Source organism: Choristoneura fumiferana, chromosome 6 (assembly GCF_025370935.1).
Source record: "Choristoneura fumiferana chromosome 6, NRCan_CFum_1, whole genome shotgun sequence".
In the NCBI taxonomy this organism is placed as follows: domain Eukaryota; kingdom Metazoa; phylum Arthropoda; class Insecta; order Lepidoptera; family Tortricidae; genus Choristoneura; species Choristoneura fumiferana.
Genome location: NC_133477.1, coordinates 14,379,318 through 14,401,628, shown reverse-complemented (window position 1 = coordinate 14,401,628; position 22,311 = coordinate 14,379,318). Strand labels below are relative to the sequence as shown.

General features: G+C 40.1%; 4 protein-coding genes across 5 annotated transcripts; 3 read left to right on the top strand and 1 right to left on the bottom strand.

Annotated features, from left to right (window-relative positions):
* Positions 1-156: 156 nt before the first annotated feature.
* Positions 157-1,677, bottom strand: inc (BTB/POZ domain-containing protein inc). The gene is made up of 2 exons (XM_074089388.1): positions 1,427-1,677; positions 157-1,345 (listed from the first exon to the last, which is right to left on the bottom strand). The coding sequence occupies exons 1-2, from the start codon at positions 1,625-1,627 to the stop codon at positions 893-895; spliced, it is 654 nt and encodes a 217-aa protein (XP_073945489.1). The 5' UTR covers positions 1,628-1,677; the 3' UTR covers positions 157-892.
* Positions 1,678-1,819: 142 nt separating this feature from the next.
* LOC141429148 (uncharacterized) lies at positions 1,820-14,424 on the top strand. 2 transcript variants are annotated; one of them, XM_074089387.1, is made up of 13 exons: positions 1,820-2,251; positions 3,224-3,454; positions 3,960-4,092; positions 5,599-5,730; positions 6,159-6,305; positions 7,097-7,218; positions 8,357-8,543; positions 9,619-9,745; positions 10,130-10,297; positions 10,722-10,813; positions 11,536-11,723; positions 12,170-12,292; positions 12,734-14,424. In XM_074089387.1, the coding sequence occupies exons 1-13, from the start codon at positions 2,015-2,017 to the stop codon at positions 12,884-12,886; spliced, it is 2,040 nt and encodes a 679-aa protein (XP_073945488.1). In that variant the 5' UTR covers positions 1,820-2,014; the 3' UTR covers positions 12,887-14,424. The 2 variants fall into 2 exon arrangements, with proteins under 2 accessions (XP_073945488.1, XP_073945487.1); XM_074089386.1 differs by having other exon boundaries at positions 1,821-2,251; positions 3,218-3,454.
* A 1,114-nt stretch (positions 14,425-15,538) lies between these two features.
* mRpS23 (mitochondrial ribosomal protein S23) lies at positions 15,539-21,095 on the top strand. The gene is made up of 3 exons (XM_074089383.1): positions 15,539-15,719; positions 18,777-18,941; positions 20,753-21,095. Exons 1-3 carry the CDS (start codon positions 15,676-15,678, stop codon positions 21,030-21,032), a joined length of 489 nt encoding a protein of 162 aa, XP_073945484.1. The 5' UTR covers positions 15,539-15,675; the 3' UTR covers positions 21,033-21,095.
* Positions 15,738-18,750, top strand: LOC141429145 (uncharacterized). Its single transcript, XM_074089382.1, has 3 exons — positions 15,738-16,203; positions 16,632-16,832; positions 16,924-18,750. The coding sequence occupies exons 1-3, from the start codon at positions 15,938-15,940 to the stop codon at positions 17,087-17,089; spliced, it is 633 nt and encodes a 210-aa protein (XP_073945483.1). The 5' UTR covers positions 15,738-15,937; the 3' UTR covers positions 17,090-18,750.
* Positions 21,096-22,311: the final 1,216 nt, after the last annotated feature.

Below are 22,311 nucleotides of genomic sequence, written 5' to 3'. Positions count from 1 at the left end.
ACAATAATACATTTGGCATGGTCCTTACTAATGTGCTAATTAGATTTACCTTATTGATTATAAGATTAATGTCTGGCTAAGGCCCAAACCCCAGGGTAAACAAGGTACTTTCAGCAGTTGGAGTTGTCACTTCCCTGAGGTAAAATAAAACAACAGTTATGGAAACATAAAATTTATATTTTGCAAATGAGCATATTATTTGGAATACTGGTTACTGATTATGGATCAATGTTTTTATTTACAAAATGTCTTGTATGAACAATAAAGGCCTCATGCAGTTTCAGTACATTACAAAATAACCATTTTACTCATTACCACTACCGACAACCAAATATCATGCATTGTATCAGTTTACTTTTAAATATCTAAGTTACAGATTGACCACTAGCAGAATCTAAAAGTACATTTTCGTACAATTATATTAATTCTATTGTTAACATTTTGAAACAGAGTACAGAGGTAAAAGATATCAAGTGCCTTTATGTGCATAATGGAATGTCGGCAGTTACACTCTTCCAGTGTATAAATATAAATTGATTTCACACAACAGTATTTTGTTTCACACATAACTTTAAACTTAATGACTACACTTTACTAGACTCAGAAATCTATTGTAAAACAAAATTACATTAATATTATTAGTAATTTCTCAGATTTTTTTCTTTATATCAAACTGAGTATTCATCTAGTTTTCAATTATTTTTAGAAAAGATTATTACCAGTTGCCATCTAATTGACTTACACATGCAATTAACAATCCACAAACTGAGATTTTGATTAAAAATACAAATTATTATGTCGAGTTAAAGGGAAGTAACAGACTGATCACACTACAATTATTTATATATACATTTCACACAGAGCTAACAGTCTCACAAACGAATCGTAGAGCTCACATACGCGATCCCTTTTGCTGAAGCACTTTGGCGCGGTCGGTGGGTTCGACGTCGTTGCTGTTGAGGGAACTGCCACACTCTCGACTGACCACGCACAGAAACTCTGCATGCTCGTCATTGCCGTAATTGTACTGAGAACCGATGTTGATGAGTTGTTCGAACTTCCACCCGTCTGACATCGTCGAAACCATTTGTGTTAGCTCCTCCTCATGGAACTGCAAAACCCTGTACACATGCTTCTTTGAGTCTTTCAACGGCCTCCTTTCTCTTAAGCATATTCTTTCTTTAACTAGTCTAATGAGTTCCGTAATGTTATAAAACTCCGCTTCTTCCAACACTCCTTCTTCGGCAATGTCGTTGTTGATAACCAGTTTACCATGTCGAAGATAATTCAGTACTGGTGAGAAATACGTCGGATCCCGGTCTATCAGATAAGCACCAGTATCATCCTGAAACAATGGGCTTTTTTAACACTTCATTGCTTTAGCATAATGACAAGCACAGTAAAAATTAGAACACTTTTTACATACCCTGTCTGAAATCAAGTCACTGTCCTCTTGAACTAATCGATACAAAAATGAGTTAGGATCTCGGGATAATGTAGTTTTTGTGGTTAGAAAATATGTTCCTCCGACGTTAAGTTTGACCCACTGTTTACTGCTCCGCCTTTCATTGTTAAATTTTTGTATATTTTCTTTTATAAAATCACCGTCACCAACTGGCTCCGCCATGGCGTTCCATATAATCCAACCAACCAATCCACAGCCACAGACAATGATGCCATTTTTTCCTCAAACTTGACATCAATCACCATTGTTGTCATATTACAAAATGTTTTACTAAAATAAAGCATCTACCACATGGTAGTGCGCATGAACATTGTATTTCCGTAACAATATACATTTTTTTTTCTCTATGGATAAAAAGAGGTGAAGGATAAGAAGTCATTTATTTGACTTTGCTTGACGTTTGTATTGGCGTTCTTTTCGTCTCCGTTTACATTTCTGTATGTAAAAGTGGTGATAATACTGAATTTAATAACTTCGAAGACTTTGTTTTCAATAGATAGTGAGTGTTAATATCATGATCAATTGACAGAATAACAAGAGTTTGATACCATGAGTAATAATTTAGAGAATGAAAGAACAATCACTCCTGGCAAAATGTATCCGATTGATTTGGCACCACAAAAAATCACTATTGTTAAAAGTGTGTCCAACTCTGATGTGAAAATGACTCACTTAATCACTAGCCAGCCAAAGACAACAGGTGCAGGTCAAATAATTACCCACGCTGGGTCAATGGGCTTGATTCGTCCCGCCACTCAAATTCTGGCTCCTGGCGTCGGTTCACAGGTAATCCCATATTTTGCAGTTGTAAACGAATATTAGCTCACTTTCCCCTCTTACCATCTTCAGTTTTCTGTTATAATCGCGTAACATACTGTTTCAGCATACAAGGGCGGCAATTTTTTAATTAATCATTTTTCATTTTCTTTCCTAAATTTTGTTACTAGCATTAGTGATTTGTGGATATTTTATAAATGTTAATCAGAAACATACTTCTGAGATTGAATTTAATATTATCTTAACACTAATAAGTCTTAGTAACTTTTGAAATAAGTGTGCAATATTTGAAGTATAAAATCTTACATACATACATAAATATTAACTGATTTTGATCTGTACCTTATAGATTTTGTTTTTACTGACAATAAATTATCAAAAACTGCTCACAATATAATGAACTATTTTGCACATTTACTCTCAAGTGTCAATAATAATAAATATCTACATTAAAATTAATGCTATGACTCGAACTTAAATTTACTGTCAAAATTAACTCGATTGTGATTATTTCTCAAAAACCATTTCCTCCTGACTATGTATAGACAACCATGTATAGCTGTCAATATCCAAAAATGAATATTTATTTATATATATCCTTCCCTAGTATGCTCTTTTAGTAGTACCAAGTTCGATTGCTGCAAAAATCCAGTAATAATTAATAAAGAACAGCCAAGTGTGAGTCAAACTTGCACAAGTTCTATTTCACCATACACCAAAAAAACATATTTCTTGTATGAGGACCCTCCTTACAATAATACAATGACACTATTGAACACTAACACATAGTAGCAGTACAGAAAACACAGGGTATATAGAAATTTTCCAAGGTAACCAATAGGCTCCTTGAATTGTCTTTTGTCACATTTTTATTAAAGTTTGCAGGCCATAGACACACTGTATAATAAATAATAATAGGGTTATGCTATGCAGAATCCTGAAAATGTAATTTAAAAAAAAATCCATTTGTTTTAGCAACAGATGATAGTCAGTGGGTCTCCGATTCTCCAAGGCACACAGATTGTTAGTCAAGGCTCTCAGCTGCTTGGACAGAGCTCGCAAATCATAACTCCATCTCAGTTGCTGGGGACAGGACAGATCTTGCAGCCCGCAACTCAGATCATCAGTCAAGGCACGCAGCTCTCCGTGCAAGTGTCCAGCTCCTGCCCTAATGTGCAAGTTAGTGCGGCGTCACCAGTTACTGGAGCGCAGGTACTTCAATATTTTTTTTCATTTACTAGCATGTACCGTCACCTGCATTAATATTTTCCACAGTGGAGCATGCAAAAATATCTGATACATCCTGCTGACCCTTGAATTAGAGACGTATCAGATATTTACACACACTTTGTTGTGTCCGATATTGGTGCTGGTGACAGTACAATGCTATATCATTTTAACACTGATAAATGATAGAATTCTGTGCACAGCAAAGTGACGCCTGTAAAACCATGCTTTGTTGCACCAGTGTGCAATCACTTCACTAAGCAAACTAGTTGGACTTCACACACACACACACACACACACACACACATGCTCAAAGCTATGCTTAGTTTTGCCAGGTGTCACATTGTCTGCAGAATTCTGTCCTTTTATTTGGTCTTAGGTTGCCAATTTGCAGAATACTCCTTCATTATTACTGTAACTAAACTGATATTGGCTGTACAGATATCTCTACTGTTAAAAAATTAGTAAGTAATTCTAAAATATATAACAGGTGTTAAATGTGGGAGGACTTGGAGGGCAGCTTGTGAGTGGATCTGGCAACCTTGTCGTGAGCTCATCAGTGCGCACCTTGCCTCCAAGTGTGAGGGTACTGCCACCTCTGCCTCACCATAACACTCGACCAGGTAAGAATAACTAAAACACTTCAGAACTTGATCACAACTACTATATTTATTGTTGAAATTATCTTGATGTTTCAACTGCATGGCAGCAGCATTAGTCACAAGTTGACAAGTGTAGGGTATCACAATCGTTTAGGCGCGCAAGTTTGTCGAACTACCCACACCTGATTTTGCTCTACCGGTACATAATCACATACACACACATAATCACTTAGTAGTCGTAATTAAGTCCCGAAATACATATCTCCGGTTATAGCCGTAACGGACGATCGAACGGTCCGGCGGACTGAGTGGGACACAACTGTCTGTTAAAATAAGATGGTGGTATGGATATCCCATTCTAACAGATGGCTGCGTCCCACTCGGTCCGCCGGACCGTTCGATCGTCTGTTACGGCTATAAGAATAAATCCCATTAGAAACTTTACATGGAAAAAGAAAAAGCATGCAAAGCAAATGCAAGCATGGAAAGTTCACAGCAGTTCTTATACTGCAGAAAAGTTTTGAGATGCAATGTTAAACCAAGTGTTTACTCAGTGAAAGTCAGTACCGGGGACGTCCATAGAACTCTGTTTCCATCGATTTGCTTATTAAAGACCATGGAGGAACAGATTTTATAATTCTCGAATAAAGAGTAAGCCAAATTAGCTCCAGATTGCCAAGCGGATCAGGTTTTATGCTCCACCATTAACTATCCAAACATCTGAGTAAACACAACAAACACAAACAACAACAACACAGTGTAACACAAGACACAGTGCAACACCGTGTTTGTAACAGTACAAAGAATACTTGACCAAGGAAGAGCTAGATACAGGCACCTATCAGTTGCTTGCAACTGCCTGCCTAATAATTTATATTATAATAATAAAGACTGACAAAATTGTTACCTAATAACATGTTATAGTGACGCATCAATATTAGATATCTATATTTCCTTAATACACATAAATGACTGAGATGAAAATGAAATATTCTGGAAACATTTGAAGTCACCCTTTATTTGCTATAACAAAAAATAATTGGTTAAAAGTCGCATAACTTACATTTGGAAACTAGTTTTTACCTGCAGCTTCGCCTGCGCGGAAAATTTTATACATAACGTGTATTTTAGATGTTATTACTTAATTTTATCCCATAGGAACACTTGACCAGGATAAATAGTATCCTATGTCCTAGCCCAGGTCATAATCTACCTATGTATGTGCAAAATTTTCGGAAATTTGGTATACGGACTGACCAATTTAGCTGTGAATTGAATTTTTTTTATGCTATTCGCATAAAGTGCAGCATTGTTTAGTCTGATGCACGGATAAGTTGGTCAGTCTGTACGTGGTCTGTACAAATAGTTTGAATCACGGGAAAGAACATAATTATAGTTTTTATCCCAGAAAATTACAATCCTAGTTCCCGCGTGATTGCGATAAACGAATCCTGTGCGGACAGAGTCGCGGGCAAAAGCTAGTTAATAATATTAGTGAGATTCTTACGAGTGTGGTGTGCCCTCCAGTTCTGTCGAGTGTGAACGCGGGCGGCGGCGTGCTCGTGAACAAGCCAGCCAGCCACGTGCCGCGCGGGCTCGCCGCCGGCGCTTCGCTCGCGCTGCGCCCCGCCGCGCCCTCCACCTCGCAAACTGGACAAGGTACTTAACAAATTGGCTGTCAAGTTTTTTGAAGAAGTTGTTATATTTTATTTCGATAATCCTGGTCCTAAGAAGCGAGGAATGGTAGCTCGTTAATTTTACCCGAATGCCCAAAGAATTTGTTTGGTCCTTTCTGTAGCCTAAAAAACTAAAAAGGAAATAATAAGTCTATTATTCTAGAACTCTGTTAAGAAACTTAACCTTCAAGTGTGTGGACCCATTACTGGGAATTTTTAAGCTGGTCACGATTTTGAATGACTACGGACTGTTGAACTTTAAGTTAATTTACATTTCAAGACTACTTGACTTGTCTTGTCCTATAAGGTTTTTTTATTTCCTATAATTTAATGTTTTTTTTTTTATCGAGATGCAGTCTTCTCTATACACATTAAGTCTTAAATCCTAATCTGTTAACTCTTGTGTCCCAGCATGGGCGGGGGCCCCTCGCGGCGTGCGCGGCGCCCTGGTGTACAACACGCGCGCCGGGGCGCCCCGCGCGGCGCGCCCGCCGGCGCCGCCGCCGGCCACGGCCCCCGGACTCGCGGTCTCGCTGCCCAACACGACAGTGCTCGCCTGTGAGTATTAGTGCTGGTTTACACATCATCATCAGCCGGAAGATGTCCACTGCTGAACAAACGCCTCCCCCTTAGAACGCAACACTGAACGACAACTAGCCACCCGCATCCCCCGGTTGCGTCAAGCGGCAGTCTACCTAGTTGGAGGCCTTCCGACGCTTCGTCTTCCGGTTCGTGGTCGCCACTCGAGGACTTCTCTCCCCCAACAGTCATCTGTTCTTCGAATGCTGTGGCGCGCCCATTACCACTTTAATTTGCATATATTGCGATGCCAGTAAAATCGTGCTAGTAACAAGTCTAGCGGCCCTTCGGCTCGGCATATTTTTTAGACGTTCTGGACCTAACTCACATCTTAAATCGAGTTTAGCTAGTTGTGCGCCGGTGTTAGTTTCGTCGGGTAGTCGCGCGAGCAGAGCGGTGGCGCGCAGTGCGCGGGTTGCGGCAGCCGCCGAGTCGCGTTGCTCCTAGGAAGAAGGGCTACGAATTAGCCCCAAACATATCGGGCTAAACTCGATTTAAGGCGTGAGTTATCCGTTATAATATCATTTAACCTGGAAACTGTTACCGAATATTCTACCATGTCAACAAAATGGTGGAGCTGGTGGCAACGCATCTGCAATCCCCTGGTATTGCAGGTGTCTATGGGCGGTGGTGATCTCTTACCATCAGGAGACCACTTGCTCGTTTGCCATCCAGTCAAAAAAAAAATAATAAAAAAAAAATTTGTGCCCACAGAAATCATACGCAATAAACGCTCGAATACCGACTCAATAATAATGTATATGTTGCAGCGAGCCTGTCGAGCGGCGTGATCACCGGCGCGGTGCGGGGCCCCGCCCCCCGCCCCGCCGCGCCCGCGCCTGCCGCGTCGCGCCCCCTGCCGCTGTTACAGAGAAACTACCAGCCTGCTAAGGTAAACCTATCTATTCCTTCTTTCTAATGCAAAGGATTGCCTGAAAGGCGTAGGCAAAGCATACATTGGGTAGGCAGCAGAGTAAGCAGTACAGAAAACAGAGGAAAAATCAAACAAGCAGGCAGGTGGTAGGACCTTGTGCAAGGTCCGCCCGGATTGCTACCAACATCTTGCTCGCTAATCCTGCCGTGAAGCAGCAGTGCTTGCACTGTTGTGTTTCGGCGTGGAAAGTAAGACAGCCGTTGAAATTACTGGCACCTGAGGTATCCCATCTTAGGCCTCTAGGTTGAACGCGTCTGCAATACCCCTGGTGTTGCAGATGTGTATGGGCGGTTGTGATCTCTTACCACCAGGAGACCCATTTGCTCGTTTGCCATCCAGTCAAACGAAAAAAAAAACTGAATCATGTATGGTCGACCAAGAAAGTGCTTTACCAATTTTAATGACAGATCCGTATTGATTTGTGAGTTTTCACTCTGCTTTGACGGCTTTGACGTTTTAAGCGCTACAAATGACATTAAACCTTAGGGTGGTAGGTAAAGGGTGGTCTTGGTCGACTATACCAGGGTGGAACCTTTTTGCTACTAATATCATGCTGATATCCCATACTTTTATCAAGGAAATCATAGCGGAATTGATTGTTAAAATGTTCCACCTTGGTACATGAATCAGTTTTGTTCGACTGTACGTAGAGAAAGAAAGCTTTTCAAGATTACCAATAGGCGGTCTTATCGCTTCAGAGCGATCTCTTCCGGTAGGCAGCTGATAGATTGGGCAGGAGCACCGCACCATCCCCCTCGCCCCCTGCCAACTGCCTGCCCTGGTGCCTACGCAATGCACGCCTAGGTTTGGACGAGGCGCTTAGATGGCTAAGGCTGGCCATGTTCGGTATCCCCGCAATCTATAGCTACTCGGGCGATTTAACTTGTATTCTGTAACATCATCATCATCAGCCTATAGTAATCCACATCTATAGGCGTCCCCCGATGAGCGCCATTAAGCTCCATCCAGCTTTACCAGCAGCCTTTCGCAGATCGTCGCTCCACCTAGCCGGAGGGCGTCCTACACTATGTTTGCCGAGACGCGGTTTCCACTCAAGAACTTGTTCTGAGACCCTCGCCCCATAATGTTTGTGCAGGTGGTAGGAGTGAACGCCTCTCCGGTGCGTCCGCCGGTAGGCAACAGCGCGCCTCCGCAGTTGTACTACGAGGTGCCTCGCGCCGCGCACCCGAGACTCGCGCCCCACTACTCCGCGCCCGCGCCCGCCCCCGCGCCCGTATCCGCTCCCGCTTCGGCGCCTGCTCAGTCGCAACCCGCTACTATCAGTAAGTCTACCACTGAGGGTGAATGGGTCTACATTTGTATAATTTTAAATTAAGTCAGTATGTAAGTAGGCTGCAAAGGGCTCTGCTATAATGCCACTTTTTTATACTGCCAGTGCTTCCGGAAAGACCATTATTTCCAAGAAAATAGTGTAATAGAGAGCGCTGCTGCCCACTCTCTGATCAGAGGCCGTATTGCTATTGCTTAACAACAGCTCATCATATGACAGTTTTTTGTATGCGAAATCTGTCATTTGATTGCGATCGCGAGCGTCAGAAACGTTAGGCAAAACGGTCTCGGTCCCTTGATCGTCTTTTACGAGTGACCCAAACGCCCCGCAGAGGCTAACAGAAGAACACATAGTCCTCTCCCGGCTTTCAAGCAAATAGCTGAATAAAGACTGTGGGTAGATAATCCCTCCTGTCCTCTTCTCCCTGTAGTAAGCTCCAGGGAGTTGAGGACGTGCAGCCAGGTTTTTTAGCTGGTGAGAGTCTGCTTTGTCCGGGTCCTCCCTTCCCAGTCATCCATCATTTTTTCCTGACTACACGCCCGCAACTCCTATAAAGCACCTCATTTAAAAAAATCGAAAGCAAGGGCCCTTAAGGCGTCTTAACCCCAAAATAATTGCCTTTAAGTCACCTATTCTAAAACCGAGCATGAGCATATTCAGCAACCTATAGTCTCCAGGTTACTGAATATATATAAAACAAAGTCGTGTTAATTACACCATGTATAACTCAAGAACGGCTGGACCAATTTTTATGATTTTTATGTTTTTATATTTGTCTTCGACAGGAATAAAATAAATTTTCCCATACAAAATGTTCATGGGTTTCGTAACTGTCAATTATAGACCACATTCCCACAATAACTTAGTTATTTTATATTTGCCTGAAAAAATATTCACTTAAAATAATTGATATGGCAAAACAATGTTGGTTGATGGTTTGGAAATGCAATTGGACCCGCTAGATGGCGCTGTTGTTGGTATGTTACCATAATTTTAGTGTTTTTCGGGCAGGACGAGTACGTCTGCCGGATTCGCTAGTTTGTTATAACAAAGCGTATCTGTTTCAGTGAACGTGGTTAGCGCAGTCCAGACTCTGTCAGAGATACGCGGCGCGGCGGCGGCGGCGGCGCCGCTCACACTCGCCGCTATGGCCGGCGCTAGACCTTCTATACTGAGAAAACGAGATTCTGAAGGGTATGTATTAACTTCTTGAAGCCCCGTTAATGGTTATCGCCCCCTACAACGTACAGCCACCAACTCCAGACTGATGGATTAGGTAAATTTCATCGTTAAATAATGACAAGTAAAACAAACTTAACTAGCATTTAGAAATACAAAGTTTCTGTTTGATTTTGTTATTGACAGACTTTTAAGCCGAGTTTGGACTTGAAGGAAAAAATGTGCTACTCGAATCGTGCGTGCATCACATCGCGGCGCTCAATTGATAACTTCATACTCGAGCGCTTTACGGCCTCGCGATGTAATTCGACTTGCACTTATTTTATTGCAGGTCTAAACTTGGCTTAAAACCAGAACTTGTATAAGAACTGCCCTTTACTTAAATATCGCCTGCACCAGGTCACCGACAAAGCCAGCTCTGGGGTACGCGCGCGGCTGGGAGGACGTGGGCGCGGGCTCGGGGGGCTCCACGACCGTGTCGGCCTCCTCGTCACCCGCGCCCGACGACGAGCCCGAGCCGCCGCCGCAGCCCGACCTCAGCCCGCGCAAAAAGCCACGCAAACAGATGTGAGTCCATTCTGCACACGTAACGCAATAAAATCATCCTTATAACTGCGGCCGTCCAAGATGCCCCATACAAAAGGGGTCAATATCTAAATACATGTATGTTGATTTGATTGAATGACCACTTCTCGTAGTTTTATACTGTACATAATAAGTTTCTGTTAAAAAAATAAATTTTAATACAATTTTGTTTGCTCACTCTACTTCTAATACCAAATTTCAAGTCGATCCAACAACTGGAATTGGGTCAAAATGAACTTGCAAAATTGGACGCAAACAACAACAAACAGCAAGTGAAATAAAAGTTTGTAAAGAAAGTCGTTTCCCGCCGTGTGTTTCGCTTCTTTTATTCAAGGTTGCAACGGTGCCAAGCCGAAGCGGGTCGCTAGATGTTATATATCTTAAAACTGTTATTAATTATCCACAGGCTAAGCAATAACGATGTGAGGCAATGCGAGTTCCCGGCGGAGGACGCTCCGCCCACTCCGCCTCCAGTCACTGTGAATCCACCGCCAAAACGTAAGATATTTCAGTATTAAGAAATCTTTGAAACCACTGCTATTTACTTTTAGAAATAAAATGTTGCCCTGAAGCAAAATATCCTGTCTACAATATTATTAATCGTTTTAGAGAACATTAGGCTTGAATTTGCTGACAACTTTACGCGCTGTCAGAGTTAAATGTTGCCAGTAATTGTTTTGTAACTTTTGACTCGTTTCGACCTTTATTTACAGATCTTTTTTTTTAGGCGTACAATAATTTTGTGAAAATGTGTGTCATCTTAATAAAGACAATGATAATTCTGCTGAAATATTCCGGATTATTTTTAAGATACCTTGTGTAGTTTGCTTGATAAACATGTGCGTCGTCAATTGACAAAAAATATGCTTATGAATTATGTAGAACCTCATTTTTTTAAGTCCTCCGTTAAAAATTCAACGAATTTTTGGAAGACAAAACACACACAAAAAATATTATTGCACACAAAAACAAACAAATAATAGTGCTGGCAACTCTAGCAGGTAGAATAGCAAGTGAAGTGAAGTTTTCTTTTTTGCTCACACGGTTTCCGTATTTACCACGAACGCGTAAAACTAAGGAAACTTAAAAGGAAAAATACGCTATTTTGAAAACATCAACAGGAAAGAATTAAATGGGATTATGTAAAGTAAGGCGAAAGCGAAGTTTCTTATCACATGATGAATGTATCTACAAAACGTTCACACTTGATTGTCTTATAGGTCCCTTGCTTAGTTCGAGTTACGTGTGCGGCTGGCGCGCCACCGCCCTGCACTTTGCGCGTCCGGCGGACGTGCGGCGCCGCGAGCCCCGCGCTAAGGACATCCTCGCGCTCGCGAGTCAGAGGCACGTGCGGGCCGCCGCCGACGGCTGGAAGGTGCATCATCTCACCGCGCAGATGGACGACCTGGTGAGTCCTCCGACTGTAGGGGACGACCATTGGACCAGCCGCAGGCCTGTCTTAGTAATAGTAGCACATCCTCGCGCTCGCGAATCGAGAGGCATGTGCGGCGTTCATATGATTTCTTTAGTTAGTCATCTCACCGTACTGATGGATGACCTGGTGATGTTACAGTGATGAGTACTACAATTCCAAATAATTGACACTGATGAAAAAGTTAGCGATTACGTATGTTAATTTCTAACACTTGTAATTTATGTGGTACAGAAGTGAGGAGACTGTAGGAAACAACAAGCTGGTCAAGGAAATTCAAACGAGAAGAGAGAGTGATCAAAAAAATGTTCCTGTCTGTCACGGCCACTGTGCATCAGCTGGTCGTGAACACATAATCTTTGATTTCTTCACCCGCACTCAGTTTAATTCTTGTTATTTAGTTTCTGTTATTTTTTACACAGGTGACACTAGAAGCAGACGTGGGTGACCAGTTGGCAGGAGTGTTGCGCGCGTTGGAAAACGTTTCTGGCCGCGCCCACGCCGCGCTCAAACCGCACTCGCACGCTTTGTTGGAACTCCTTAAGGTAAGCCACATTGACAAACCTAAAATAACGAGCCGCTATTACATGGAATGGACGGTTTTACACAGTAATATCGTGACTACTTTAAAAAAACTCGTACCTCAAATTAGATAATTTTCTGAGTGAACTTTATGAACATTGTGTCAAGGTTCAATTTGTTGACATATTGATTTTAGATACGAGATTTTTTCAAAGTAGTGTCGATATATACCTTCCCTCATAAAATTTCATTATTTATTGCTTTGAACTACTATGCGATTCAAGTGCTATTAGGATGAGATTTGCTGAAACCTGACTTGCTAAAATGTAATTTTTTTAGTTGCAATTAAATGTGCTTTTGTATAAAACATTAACACACACTTAAAACATTTACAGGAAATTCCAGTTCTTTTGATAGATTTACAGCGTTTGGTATCATATTTACACCTTGAAATTTCCTTGCAGGGAAACATTCAAAGAAGTAAGATAGTGTGTGAAGGCATCCAGGAGGCTCGTGAAGACATTCTCCGCGTGTTCACGCACAGAAACTTCGTGTCCGACATCCTGACGCGACAAGCTGACAAGCGCAGCTTTAGGAAACACAGATCGCAATCATAATCATACAGAATTATTGTCTGAGGCCGTGTGGAACGTAGCACGCTTAGCGGCGAGGTTGAAGGTTTGACCATACCGCTGCTCGAAATATGCAACCAGTGTGCGTCATTCGTCACGTATTTAACGTGTGCAAGGGCGTTTTTACCCTATCGGGGCCGAATATGATCAAGATTTTCACAAGCAATGTGTGAACTTAAAATAAACTATTACGGTGTACATTCCCATACTTCGCAGAGCCCAGAGTGCCCAGTGGAAAAAAGGAGCCTGGACGCGTGTCTTCCACACCTATGTTCAAAAATACTGTCGCTCGGTAAAGGCAATGACAACCCATGCGTTACTTATGTCGCGTACCGGCCACACCGCCGCCTAAAAAAATTCCGTAAATCATATTTCAAGCAAAGGTTATGAAGGTGTGCTTCAAAAAAGTGCTGGATCAATCACATCACTGCGTTTACGATACTTTGCCTCTACTTTGCCCACGAATAATGTGCAACTGATTCTAAAAATTCCTTTATCGCTACCCCAGTGCAACTACGGAATTTTCCGGGTATAAAAACCTAGGTCCTATATCTAAACCCCTCGTATGCTTAAGACACGGATCCGTGTCAAATTTAAGGCTATATTTTTGTATTATTTTAAATCAGCAGAATTTGTGCTTATGAAAATAGATGAAACTAGAATTCAATACTTTTTTTTTAGTTCCCGCATACGAGGAGTTGTTGTTGTTGTTTCTTTAAAAAAATATGGCTCTGTCCATTGGAGGGCAATTTTGCCAGTGTCTAGTAGGTTTTGCCGTTGTACGGTAAAAAAAATCTAGAAATCGAAATATGGGAGGTAATGGTGGATGAACGATGACCATACGAGGAGTTAATCTAGGTAAACTATACGTGTGTGTGTCAAATGACATCCAATTTCATTCAGAAAGTTATACTACATATTAGTAAGATAGTTAACAACCAGCGTAGTATCAATTTCATATTATTCATTTCTGGGGTGAAGTCTAATGTTGCCTCTAAGCGTGCCACCAGCAATGTGGCCTTATAAAGTCTCTGCGCGCATTATTAGTAATTGCTGTCAGAAATACCCCCGCCTTAGTCCGATTCATTGACGGTTGATTTGTGGCGCTTCTGGTCTGCTACTTCTGATAATACACGCCGAGGCTGACTAAACCTTATGCTACTATCCAAGACATGTTTACACCGGCCACAATAAGCTAGACGATTATAAATTGTATGAAAAAATATTACAGGGTTGGAAGATGAGATCTGACAGACTACGTAAAAGTACAACAAAAATGAATTAGTAAGTTTTGATTGTAAAATAAAATATAATGCAGAACGATATAAAAGAATGTAAACAGAAGTGTATCATATTAAGGAAAGTAGTAGCACAGGGTTACCTTGTAAATATTGTAAAGAATATGTACATTTTAAAAATGATGAATATTATTTTTATGTGACGAATGCCTTGAAAAATTAGTTGTACGTACTTGTGATTTTAATAACTAGGCTAATAAAGAGAAAGATTTCATAATAAATGAAGGTGCTTATTATTTGTACCATGTTTGTACCTCTATTCTTGCCTGTACTCGTTCTACTCCCACCCAAAGGGGCTACTACGTAATTCGAAGTTAGTGTCGTGCGGTCCCTCTGACACTTATACTATTTAATACGAGAGCGAGAGGGATGGTACGATAATAACTTCGAGTTTCGTAGTAGCCCTGCAGGTCGGTTCCCTCCCACTGAACGTGTCGCCCCGTGTCAAATAATAGTCATGCCTCATGCGCTTGCAAGTAAGGCCTTTAAAATATCTGCTCACAATAACACATTGAAAAAAATATATTAGAAAAACGTCTAGCGAGAACACGTAATGAGATCAACCGGGACCTACTTTTACTAACTACTGCAGCTGGGCTACTCCGAAATTCGTGTCGTGCGGTCCCTCTCGCTCTCGTATCAAACAGTGTAAGTGTCAGAGGGACCGCACGACACGAACCTCGAGTTTCGAGTTTCGGAGTAGCCCAGCTGGGCTACTACGAATCTTGAATTTCGTCTCGTGCGGTCCCTCTGACACTTATACTATTTAATACGAGAGCGAGAGGGACGGTACGATAAGAACTTCGAGTTTCGTAGTAGCCCTGCTATACTATCCGGTCATTACAATAATAGTAATACCGGGACAGTACAGCAGGGCTACTACGAAACTCGAAGTTCGTGTCGTGCTGGCCCTCTGACACTTATAATTTTTAATACGGAGACCGAGAGGGACCGCACGACACGAACTTCGAGTTTTGAGTTTCGTAGTAGCCCTGCAGTATTTCTATTTTTTTTCTTTTGCTTTTTTATACATAAAACATAATATTGGTAGGAAATAACTGTTAATAAGCGAGACCATGCGATAAATTTTAAGTAAATTTTAACCGATTTTTTTTTTCTTGTCATACAAGGACTGCCATTTCTTCGAGATCTTTAACCAACAGGATTGCTAATTGCTATTTCTTTGTCATCACGAATTTTTACCCACGAACACGACTCTTGACTCAGTTTTTTTTTGTTGAACCCGATATCGATAGTGAATCGGGAAGTCCAAATGGTTTGAAATCGATTTCAAAACGTCTGTCCCCAGCTTTATTGTTCAACTGGCAGCCATCTGGCAGCACAAAAAATGTGACATTACATTGACTGACATGACAGTCAATCCATCAACACACATACCAATTAATTTAAAATTTTAATCAAACATAACCTCGGCGAGGCATTGATATTAAAACAAATCGTTATTTAAATAAAATAATGGCTAGTAGCAGATTGGAGCGAATCGGTACCATCTTTACAAGGTATGTAAAATTTATATTATAATTTGTGTTAAAATGGCATGTTCTATTTTTAATTAAAAAGTTAGTCACTTTCTATCATTTTAAAATTCGAACCGGTATTCCTCTTAAAAAAAAAGAGCGGCAAAACGTTACTTTTAGCGGGAAAGTCTTGGTTTTTTCGACTGAATTATTTTCACAATCACAAGTATTGGCAAATAGTGATTATTTCTTGTAATAAAATGTCAAACATGAAGAGGACTGCTAAATCCAAGTTTCTATCGGAAGAGTTAGAAGATTTTATTAATGAGAGTCAGTATGTAAAAGATTCGCCTAAAAACAAGAAAGTGCAAAAACGTAATAAGATTGAAACATTTGTGGAGGAAGAAATGCCTAAATTGGGAGATAACCAGGCAGTTGCAAAACGCAGAAAAGTTGATGCTGTATCATATGGTAATAATACTCAGCAGAAAGTTCTGAAAACTATGAGCCAACAAATTCAATCGAGGTAAGCATTTTATGTAATACTATCTTTTATTTTGAATAATGATTTGTCAGATAATGCAAGGAATCCCAAAATGTTTACTACTGTACTGTTTTTATTAGTTTGTGATTGTATTGCGACTCCCTTATAAAAGTAAATTGATGTGTCGCTAGAAATGAATGCTGTGACCTGGGTGTTTCATCTTGCGGTGCCCCAGGGCATTGCGACACATTGTTTGGGCACCCCACTGATATAGCTCTTTCAGTTCCGATAACTCATGTATTTTATGTTGGGTGAACTCTTTCCGGGCCCGGATAATACCAACATGGTAATACCGACCTACCGGGTGTGTACACAAAAACAAGGTTGGTATTTCCATGTTGGTATTATCCGGGCCGCGAAAGAGTGTCACCCATTTATGTTCACGGCTCACCATTAGCAATTGTTTTCAGGAACAAATGTAATGAAGCCTTGCTAAAGAGCTTGTCTGAGGCTTTAAATCAACTTGATGCAGATTATGCAATAATGAAGGAAAATGAACAGAAATTGGAGCAACTCACTGGTGCTCTATTGAAATGTATTCAACAAGCCAATACTGCTCATAAGCAAAAACTAAAGACATTGAAGGAAATCCACAATGCTTTTAAAAATGAGTAAGGAGAATTTTGTCTTTCACTCTTTAGTACTTTATTAAATTGATTAAAACATTGTAGGACTAACTACTGTTAATATTATATTTTTTAGATCTGAGGAAATGAATGTACAACATAAAGCTGAAAGTGACAAACTAGCTGAAGAACTTGACAATGATCTCAAAAATTTAGAACAGAAACTTGTATCAGAAACAAAGCGAAGCGGCTGGGAAACCTTACGCAAGACTATTTTTCATGCTATGCAAAATGATTTGTAAACTGACTATCTTCACAATGATTGCATTTTATATTTTAGAGACATTCTTAGTAGATTTTATGCTAGATGAGTATGATTAGCATTGTTATGATAATTGGGGGCTGTTTCACCATCCATTGATTAGTGTTAACTGGCGGTTAGGTGTGATGCAGTCTCTATTTGTTTTGTTCGAATAGACGGAGACGGCATCACATTTAACTGTCGGTTAACGCTAATCAATGAATGGTGAAACAGCCCCTTAATATAGTATCCAATTCAAATTTAATTTTATTTATGCCTAATAAAATATGATTGTTACATAATTATTTTTTATTTCCATATAAAGTTCACCACCAGTGTGAAGGCAGGAAAATTATTTTAGTAAGGATTGATTAAAATTCAATTTTTTATACTGAACTTGAATTTATAACATTGTTTTGCTCTTTTTAAAAAAAGATTTAGTTCAGGCACTTATACTCTGGCCAGCGAAAGCTGTCCACGCATTTTTTACGAAACTTTAAGGTATCATTTTTGAGATTGTCATATTGTCATTCTAGCCTGGCTTAGGTAATTTTGATACTTCTGCTGTAAGAAATAAATAATTTTTACTTTAATTCAACCTCCTACCATCCTCAAAATGGAAAATGTTTTAAGATTAAGTATGTTAGAATTAAAATGTTAGAAGATATATTCAATGCCAAAATGGTCCAAAAATGTATGCGTCTGGACTATACGTAAATGGGCACTGACAATGGTCATAAAATTTACCAAGGGACTACTAAAGTGCATCATCAACTTTTACTATAATGAATTTTGATACAGCTTGACTTGAAGTCTCAAGTATAATTGAATATCTGGAAAATTGAAATAAGTATCTAAATAACAACATCGCTTAACAGTGTACAGCAAGTGTTGTCAGCCTCGTTTTTTTTTAATTTGCCGCGGTTTGTCTCGGACAGCTTTCGTTGGCCAGAGTCTATAATAAGATAAGATGGAGCGACGACGAGGTTAAGATCGCGGGATCGAGGTGGGTACGGAAAGTACAAGACCGGTCTGAGTGGAGAGCCTTGGGGAGGCCTATATCCAGCGGTGGACGTCTTTTGGCTGACATCATGAATATGAAACATAACGAAAATACAAACTGGGACATGGATGCACAGAAAAACCAGAAAAAAAGACCAGCGCTGGGAATCGAACCCAGGTCCTCAGCAATCCATGCTGCGTTGCTATAACTCCTACACCACCGCTGGACAGGAATCTAGAAACGAATTTTTCCTATGCATACATATCTCGGTTGCTTTTTATCTACTATGCTACTTAAGCAGCAGCACTAGCGACATCTATGTTCCGCTCTCATCGAGAGAAGTCACATTCGGAACTAACCGCTCACCCAGACAAGAGATGTCGCTACTAAGCAATCAAATTATGATTGTTTTTTTGGAAACCAATCATAATGATGAAACATAAGTAAATTAATAGTAATAAAAGGGGAGATATATCAATCTCAGTATTAAAATCACTGTTTCAATTAATTCATTTAAATGTGTAGCGTGTGTATTTTTTCCTTGTGTAAATACACTAATACACATCAATCACTGACTTCCCCAGTCCTACCACACTATTTGATGGTCTAACATTTTCACCCATTTTAGTTTTAAATGTCTAAGATTCCAGGTTTGCATTGGGCATCCTCCGAATTTTGTTTTCAGAGTGGAAGGTCTGCTGACACGTGGAGCGATGAAACCAGACGACAGGCCGCTATGGTTCGACATTTACAAAGCATTCCCGCCACTCATGGAACCCAAATTTGCAAGACCACAACCGGAGATCAAGCCGATTCGGCAAATTCTTTATCAAGAAGATGTGGTTAGAGCGTAAGTACCTACTGAAAATCACCTTTATGGTTCTGTACCTACTCGAATGGTGATAAAGATAAACCTATTAAAATGATGTCGCTACACCGTCCCTCTATCTTTCCATCACAGGGCTACCTATCTCAAATACCGTAATAGGTAGATACAGTTGAAATTTATACATAACTAGCGGACCCGACAGAACGTTGTCCTGTCCGGAAAAGCAGCACTACATTGAATATGATAACATACCGACAGCAGCGCCACACCTACACCGGGTCCAATTATGTTTTCAAACCATCCAGGAACCTATTGAAACTTACACACAAAATTTCATCTAAATCGGTCCAACCGTAAACGGATGAGGAGGAGTTAAGTGACAAACACACGCACAGTGTAGATGAATTAGATATATTAAGATATGTTAAGGTCAACGCGGTCAACGGAAAGTACTGTTTGTTACATACCCTACAAATTTTTCATCACACTTGCTCGTAAACAGTGTCGTAACATCCAGGCTACCTTGGTTGCAACCCCCCAAATAAAACTCGACCTTTTTAATGTGCTTGTCATGAAACCAGTGGTCGGTAAATGAGTCATCGCCCGTACTGATGATACTGCTGCGCGCTCCTGCTGCAGGGGGGCCTGCACGTCAGGCACATGCTGCGGAGGGGGAGAGGGGCGCGGAGCTGGCACTGGCAAGAGTGCAGTCAGCGGTATCGGCAATTCTTGAAAAAATATGAGTTTTTCTTTTACAAATATAAATTTTACTCGCAAATGTGATGAAAAACATTGTATGTCGCACGGGCGGTACTAGAATTACGAACATCGACTCATTAAAGCCCTCAGTCTTCGACTTCGGGCTTCTAATAGACTCTCGTTCGTAATTCCTTATTTACCGCCCTTAAATAATAATAATAATAATTTAACGTTTATTTCAGGCTCTAGTCCCATATACTTCGTGTTAGTTACAGTCTTATAATGATAATGTTAGTAGTTTAATTAATTGCGATTGAATTTATCAAAACAATAAAAATAAATAGGATGTCATAGTTCTAAAATTAAAAATAATACAATTTAATAGTCAAAATTACAGAAAATAAATTAAAATTAAAATTATAAAGAATAGTCGTTGGATCGCTGAAATCTACCTATCCTATCCCACTAACATGCCGGCTACAACAGTGCCTAATGTAGGGGCAGTCCGGTTTGTCGGCTATCATCACCAGGACGGTGTTGGAGCTGTCGCGCACCCGGCGCACCAGGGCCGCAGCGCGCACGCGCATGCTCGCAATAGACTCAATGTACTTTGAAAGTGTTGAAATATACGATTTTGCGGCATAAACGGCCGCATCTTTTTTTAAAGTTAACTTAGAAATTTGTTTTTTTCACAGCTTCATGGGACTATAGATTTCTGTATAGGTATGATTGAAAGAGTCTTGACAGACCGACGGACGGAAAAACCATGAACATTTTGTATGGGAAAATGTTTTTTCTTTTATTTTAATTTTTCGTCAATTTTTATTATTATCCTATTTCTGACGAAGGCAAATCCAAACCACAAAAATCATAGAAATTGGTCCAGTTCTTGAGTTATAAATGGTGTAATTAACAGTACTTTGTTATATATATATATAATACCTATATTTAGTTTTATTTCACACAAGGACTTCGATTTTCTGTGGCCTATGCCGTAACAACAAATAATGAAAATTAAGTTAAGGGGGTCTCAATGAACTAATAAAAAAATGATTTCAAACTACACACACACCCAACACAATCGCGTGCTTGGAAGCAGCGCTCTGCTAACTCTGGATTTTAATTAATTTCAGGAAATTCCATTCTGCTGGCCAAGGTCTAGGCACCATCAACATGCTTAGTCCAACCGGAGAAACCCATATCAAGAAGCTGGTGAAACAATACGAAAAGTTGAAGTCGGAAGGCGTCCCAGAAAATGAACTCGTCGAAAAATGTACAGCAGCTGTTGACAGTCAGAGGCAACCGGAGGCACCACCTACAAAAATAATCGTCAAAAACCCAGAATCTGCGACTGCGCAGGTTTTAGCAGAGGCAGACTTAAAAAATATTTTTAATAAAAGTGATGATAAATAATTTAGCTTAGTGTTTGTACATAGTTAGTTTTATTTCATTGTTAGAAATAAAAAAATAAAAGTTCGCTTTTTTTCATTCTTATTCTTATATGTAGCTACTTGCAGTACAAAATCTAAATTTATTAGTTAAACCTGGTTTAAGCTTAATAGTTGTAAACATTTTACACTGCTAAAATCATTTTCCAGTGGAAAACAGTCAGTAAAATACACACTCACGATATATTATATCTTAGCCATCTGGACTAGCAACGTATCTGCAATCCTTTGGTGTTGCGGGCGTTCATACTGTCCATAGATGGTGGAGCTTACTCAACAACAGCAGCAGCAGCACCACTTGCTCGTTTTCCGCTTAGTTTTATTTAAAAAAAAGTATTTTCAATAAGTTTCACAGGACTTATTACCAATGTTAGGCAAGGTGCGGTTTATCCACAAATCGGAAGTAGGGACTAATCAAAAGATAGTTCCTACATATAATGAGATTATTCGAGGCGGAACTTCTTGTACCCCATTTCCCTGAAAAACCGAACGTAAACAATTGACTCATCCTCTACAGACTATACCGCAACTTACACCATATTCCTATTTACATAGGTTGCTAAAGTATCCTTATCAAAGTCAGATAAGATATCGTGCCTCACCAAGAACACACCTAGTATTGCGCTTCAATCTGCTGGCTGTTTTAGTTTTTGGCTGTGAAAAAATATTTAGTGGTAAATATTTTTCAAGTGCAGTGATACAGAATGGCACAAAGAAAGAATCTGTTGTTTTACCTCGCGGTTATTTTGGGTAAGTAGACAGTTTAGTGATCTCACGGGCTAATTCTTATAATAAGAGCGAGTGCTTATCGTAACGTTGCTTTGTTCATTAAGTAGATGAGGTGACCCACTTTAAATTCAAATTCAAATAATTTATTCACTAAATAGGCCGCAATGGGCACTTTTACACGTCATTAGGGTTCTGGAGCGAAAATGGCAAAAACGGAACCCTTATAGTTTCGCCATGTCTGTCTGTCCGTTCGTCCGCGGCTTTGCTCAGGGATTATCAATGCTAGAAAGCTGTAATTTTGCACGGATATATATGTAAACTATGACAAAATGGTACAATTATAAATTAATAAAAAAATTGTTTTAGTGTACCTCCCATAGACGTAAAGTGGGGGTGATTTTTTTTTCTCATCCAACCCTAGTGTGGGGTATTGTTGGATAGCTCTTTTAAAACCATTAGGGGTTTGCTAAGACGATTTTTAGATTCATTTATTTTTTTGCGAAATATTCAACTTT